Source organism: Pundamilia nyererei, unplaced genomic scaffold (genome assembly GCF_000239375.1).
Source record: "Pundamilia nyererei isolate P.nyererei 1_Seehausen unplaced genomic scaffold, PunNye1.0 scaffold00180, whole genome shotgun sequence".
Lineage (NCBI taxonomy): Eukaryota > Metazoa > Chordata > Actinopteri > Cichliformes > Cichlidae > Pundamilia > Pundamilia nyererei.
Window position 1 is genome coordinate 727,734 of NW_005187581.1, and position 5,610 is coordinate 733,343.

At 42.1% G+C, this 5,610-nt stretch overlaps 1 protein-coding gene across 1 annotated transcript; it reads left to right on the plus strand.

The window, feature by feature from the left end:
- The first annotated feature begins 292 nt into the window (after window positions 1-292).
- Window positions 293-4,086, plus strand: LOC102195827 (tyrosinase-like). Its single transcript, XM_005746614.1, has 5 exons — window positions 293-1,190; window positions 1,441-1,657; window positions 2,727-2,874; window positions 2,973-3,154; window positions 3,334-4,086. The coding sequence occupies exons 1-5, from the start codon at window positions 369-371 to the stop codon at window positions 3,597-3,599; spliced, it is 1,635 nt and encodes a 544-aa protein (XP_005746671.1). The 5' UTR covers window positions 293-368; the 3' UTR covers window positions 3,600-4,086.
- Window positions 4,087-5,610: the final 1,524 nt, after the last annotated feature.

Sequence of the window (5,610 nt, forward strand, 5' to 3'; positions counted from 1 at the left end):
AACACATAACCTGTGAAAATAAAGAAGAAAGAACACTATTCTGATGTAAAAGTGGGCATACAGGTTTATCTTGCAGTAAACTCATCAGATAACCAAAACAAAAAAAGCCCCACAGGCCATAATTATTTCAGTTTTACATCACTAAAGTCTGCAGGCTTTAGGCTAGATACTGTTAATCCCATTCAAAGTCTTATTTTTCATGGTAGAGTGCTTAACCTCCCCCACCCCCATCCCCTGAAGTGAGGTTGAGCAGCATGTGACTGCCTCTACAAAAAAGAGGTGGGGGTAATGGGCGAGGATTTAAGCCAAGAATTCATAACATTTCTGGTTAATTTTTTGGTCTTGGTCTAACGTGAAAGATTGCTGTAATGTGGTCCCTGGAAATCATTTGTTTTCTTCTGTGTTTTGTACCCAGTTATCAACAGTTCCCCCGCTTGTGCGCAACTCAGGAAGCCCTGCGCACCAAGGAGTGCTGCCCGCCTTGGGAAGGAGACGGCTCGGCCTGCGGTGCCAGCTCGGGCCGGGGCACCTGCGAGGATGTGGTGGTCTCTGCGCACCCCGACGGGCCGCAGTACCCCTTCTCGGGATTGGACGACAGAGAGAAGTGGCCCTTGGTTTTCTACAACCGCACATGCCAGTGTACTGACAACTTTATGGGTTTTAACTGCGGGGACTGCATGTTTGGCTACTTTGGTGAGAACTGTAATGAGAGGAGAGAGTCTCTGAGGAGGAATATATTTCACCTGTCCAGGGCGGAAAGACTCAAACTCGTGTCCTACTTGAACCTGGCCAAGCAGACAATTAGCAGGGACTATGTTGTGGCGACGGGAACCTACAGGGAGATGCAAAACGGAACCAACCCGATGTTTGCCCAAGTGTCTGTGTATGACGTGTTTGTGTGGATGCATTACTACGTGTCCCGGAATGCGCTCTTAGGCGGGCCGGGGAATGTGTGGACCGATGTGGACTTTGGACACTGGGCGCCCGCATTTCTCCCGTGGCACCGAGCATACTTGTTGCACTGGGAGCACGAGATCAGGAAGCTGACTGGAGACACGAGTTTCACCATCCCGTACTGGGACTGGAGGGATGCCCAGGGCTGTGACGTGTGCACAGACGAGCTGATGGGGGACCGGAGCACACAGGATCCCAGTCTTATCAGCCCCGGCTCGGTCTTCTCATCCTGGACGGTAAACGCGTTCACTTGCTCTCACTTAATTAAGGACGAGACAACCTTTCTTTACGCATACGGCAATTTTTTTAAACGTAAAATATACAATAATCAACTATACAACAACTGCAATAATACAATACTGCTTTTGCAGTCAGCTTTTGGTCTCATACAGTCAACTCGGAGCAGGACTATTTTCAAAGTGTTCTAATTTCAAACACATTTTCTTTGCATGCTCTGTACTGTTTACTGTCTGTCTGCATCCACAGGTCCTGTGCTCCCAAGCCCAGGACTACAGTGCCAAAGGTGTGCTGTGCGATGCTACAGAAGAAGGGCCCCTGCGTCGTAACCCTGGAAACCACAATCGCAATTTAGTGGAACGACTACCAACTTCAGATGATGTGGAGTTCACGCTGAGTCTGACCAACTATGACACCGGACCAATGGACCGCAGTGCCAACATGAGCTTCAGAAACACTCTGGAAGGTCAGATAAGCCTGACCACATACACAAACCCAGACTGCAATTTACCTCTCTGCACTCCTATTTTTCACTATCACTCACAGTCTTTGCTTTTACTGCGTTATTTTGATTCTCTGCCTGTCTCTGGGCACCTGAAATGTGTAGGCTGCCCTCGATTTCTTTGGTTATTTGCAGTTCATTTTGAGGCCTTTGAACTGATTTTTGCACATACAGCGAAAATGAACTTTGATTAAAATTAACCTCAAATTGGGGTCTCCAGTGTTAAAATTCACTCAGTAAAATGCATCACAAACCCCCCCCCAAAAAACTAGTGTTTCTTGGGTTTACTAACATATAATACCTGTGTAGGATTAAAGTACCTTCAGGATTACAGCAGTGTATTTCCACAAATTCAGCTGTCATAGAAAGAAAGGGACTAATCGATAAACATTTACAGAAATGTGACAAAATAAAGGACAAGTTTATCAGGTTGTTCGGACATGATGTTCCACCCAAACTGCATCAGTAACTTTGACTGTAAAAGCATCTTGAACCCTACTAGAAGGGATGGAAAGATATTCCCTTAATGAGCGTTTATGGTGATAACATAAAGCTCTGTCTAGCAGATTGGTCCAAAATCCTCAATAGCTGTGCAGTTGTGTTAAGATCTGTTCCCTGCAAGGGCCACACCATATGATTTACATCATTTTCATACGTGCCAAACTAGTCAGTGAGCCCACATAGATCATGGAGAGTGCATTGTCATCCTCTCTTTTAAAATGTTTCATGGAAAGTGATAACTCAGAACAGTTTATCACTGTTTTGCAGTGATCCTTCCTCTTAAGGAGACAAGTGGATAGACAAACAGATCCACTCTATCCCCTTACTAAAGGGCTTAAGGTTTAAAATTTATCTGTAAATTTCCTTTGACTGGAGCTGTATAGCTATATAGCTATAGCTACATTTTCAGACTTCTGCATTGAAGTGACATGACTTATGTAAATAAAAACAGAGTTTAATTTTGTGTAACATCAAAAACCCAACTACATGCTACTATGTTTGTCAAGCTGATGAGACACTTTTCATTTTATAGGATTTGGAGACCCTCGGACGGGGCTGGGAAACAGTTCTCGTTTGGGCATGCATGCTGCTCTACACGTGTACATGAACGGATCCATGTCTTCAGTGCAGGGCTCCGCGAACGATCCCATATTTCTGCTTCATCATGCGTTTGTTGACTGGTGAGAGACAGAAACACCTTAAAAACACAGAAAACCGTACATTTGCACTCAATGCTTGAACTTAACACTGGTACTGTATTTGTTTTTGTCCCTGTTAGCCTTTATGAGCAGTGGCTCAGGAGGCACAGACCATCTCCATCCCAGTATCCGGAGTCAAATGCTCCTATAGGGCACAACAGCGAATACCACATGGCACCAATCCTACCTCTGCACAGGAACAGAGACTTCTTCATTTCCAGCAAAGACCTGGGATATGAATACACCCACCTGCTAGATGCTAGTGAGTTACCCTATGATCGCCTATGCCAGTCCCTTCTTCTTCTTATTCTTCTCGTCTCCACTCATTGAATTTTGCCCTTAGGGGCTTAGGTCATTTACTTATCTTGGTTTATTGAAACCTAAAAAGTAAACTCTACTGTTTTGCCTACTTTGACATAACCAGCTATGTCCTCTTTGCAGGTCAAAAGCTAGCAGAATCATTGCACCCTTCCCTCGACGAGTTGCGGGACATGTGGCCGTGGCTGCTTCTTGCAGGGCTTTGTGGAGGAATTTTGACAATAGCCATAGCTGCTACGGTCCTAACTACAAAACGATGGTACAAAGGATCATCCTGGTTGCGTGCTAGAAGCTGGAAACATGCATTTGCTCTCCCTGAAAGACAACCACTTATCCGGAGCAATGAAATAGAGGAAACCAACCAACATAACTACCAAACAACTATGTGAAGGCAAAGCCTGTCTAGCTTAGCCTTATCGATCTATGAATTTTAATATAAAAGCACAGTGAATTTTTACTTTGAACTATATGCTAACTAAAAACAACTTCTATGATATCTGATATTTCCAATATATTTAACTGTATTACAAGTGGGAATAAAAACCTGTGCATGCAGTAACTTTCAAAAATGGATTATGGGCAATGTTAAGCTTTAAACATGTTCCTCCTACAACTGGTATCTTGTCAAACTCTACCAAGAAGATCATTTCTGACATGGTCTTTACAACGTTTATGGATTTTTTCAAGGGACTGTTCCACAGTGACTCGTCACATTTATTCTCTAGATTTCATACAGTTTAGTTGATTACCTTGAAAATCAGGTCTGGAGTGTGTTGCATCAGCCATATATACACAAACATTTATTATGGTTTATTAAAAGCATGTCATGTGCATATATACACAACTGCAATTCAGAGTAAAGAGAAAAGTGTTTCATCAGAGCCTTTTTTTTTCCTTGTTATGTTTATGTGGGAGTTGACTGAACCACATTTTGATTAATGTTTGAATTGATTCATGTTTGTAATGTGAAAAATGTTTTTTGGAAGAGAGAGAGAAAAAGTTTTATCTGCTTAAAAGTGAAGAACCGAGACTTCAACAGCAACGGGATTAGGTTCAGATTTCTAACCTATGACGAATGCAATAGATTAAAAAAAACACAGTGACATTTGTAACAGTCCTTGCAATTCCAAAAGTCGATGCAGTTCAAAAGCTTCTTTTGAAAGGTCACACCTACTTTTATCTAAAAAAAAAAAAAGCATTCAGCTTCCCATACTCGTTCACTCATGAAAGTGTGAGATTAAAACAAAACCCTGTTCTGCATATGTTATACACCCATACGCCAATTTATTAGGTACACCTATTCAGTTTCTTGGCAACGCTAATATCTAATCAGCCAATCACATGGCAGCATATCAACGCATTTGCGGATGTAGAAATTGGTCAAGATGTCCCGTTTGAAGTTCACAGCGTGCATCAGAAATGGGTGGAAGGAGACATGAGTTTAAATCATCTGTGTGAAACAGAAATATGCTTTTGTTCTGTAGCTTTGAGACTGAATGTACACTTGCTGACCACTTAAATAAGGTACATCTCTTTATTTATTTATATTATGCATTTAGGCATTTAGACATAGCAAAGGTGACCTGCTGAAGTTCAAACTGAGCATCTGAATGGTGAAGAAAGGTGAAATAAGGATTAAATGACTTTGAATGTGTCATGGTTGATGGTGCCAGACATGCTGATGTGAGTGTTTCTGAAACTGCTGATCTACTGGGATTTTCCCTGCACAACCATCTCTAGGCTTTCCGATGCTTTCAGACAATGGTTGGGAAAAAGAAAATGAGTTCCAGTGAGCTTTGCTAAAAAATGCCTTGCTGACATCAGAGGTCAAAGGAAAAGACTAGTTCAAGCTATTAGGAAGGTAACAGCAATTTAAATAACTATATTACAAAACAGGGTATGCAGAAGGGCACTGCTGAATGCACACGTTAAACCTTAAAGCAGATGGGCTACAGCAGAATAGAATAGAATAGCCTTTATTGTCATTGTACAGAGTACAACGAAATTGGAGTGCCACTCCCTTGATGCAAGTTTCAATAATAAATATAAATGTAAAATATAAAAAGTACAATAAAACAATCGCAAGTACTCAAACAATAATAAGTACGATATATACAGGATAGCGGCATTAATATAATGACAGTATGAATAGCAGCATAATACAGTATAGCTAAGCAGGTTCAATTGTTTTTGTGCTTATTTACTACGGTGATAGCTCTGGGAAAGAAGCTATCCCTGAATCTGCTTGTCCTGGTTTGATGTGACCTGTACCGTCGGCCTGACGGTAATAGTTCAAACAGTTGATTGCTGGGGTGAGAGTGGTCCTTGATGATATTGCCAGCTCTGCTGAGGTACCGAGAGTTTGCAGTGACCTCCAGGCTGGGCAGAGAGCAGCCAGTG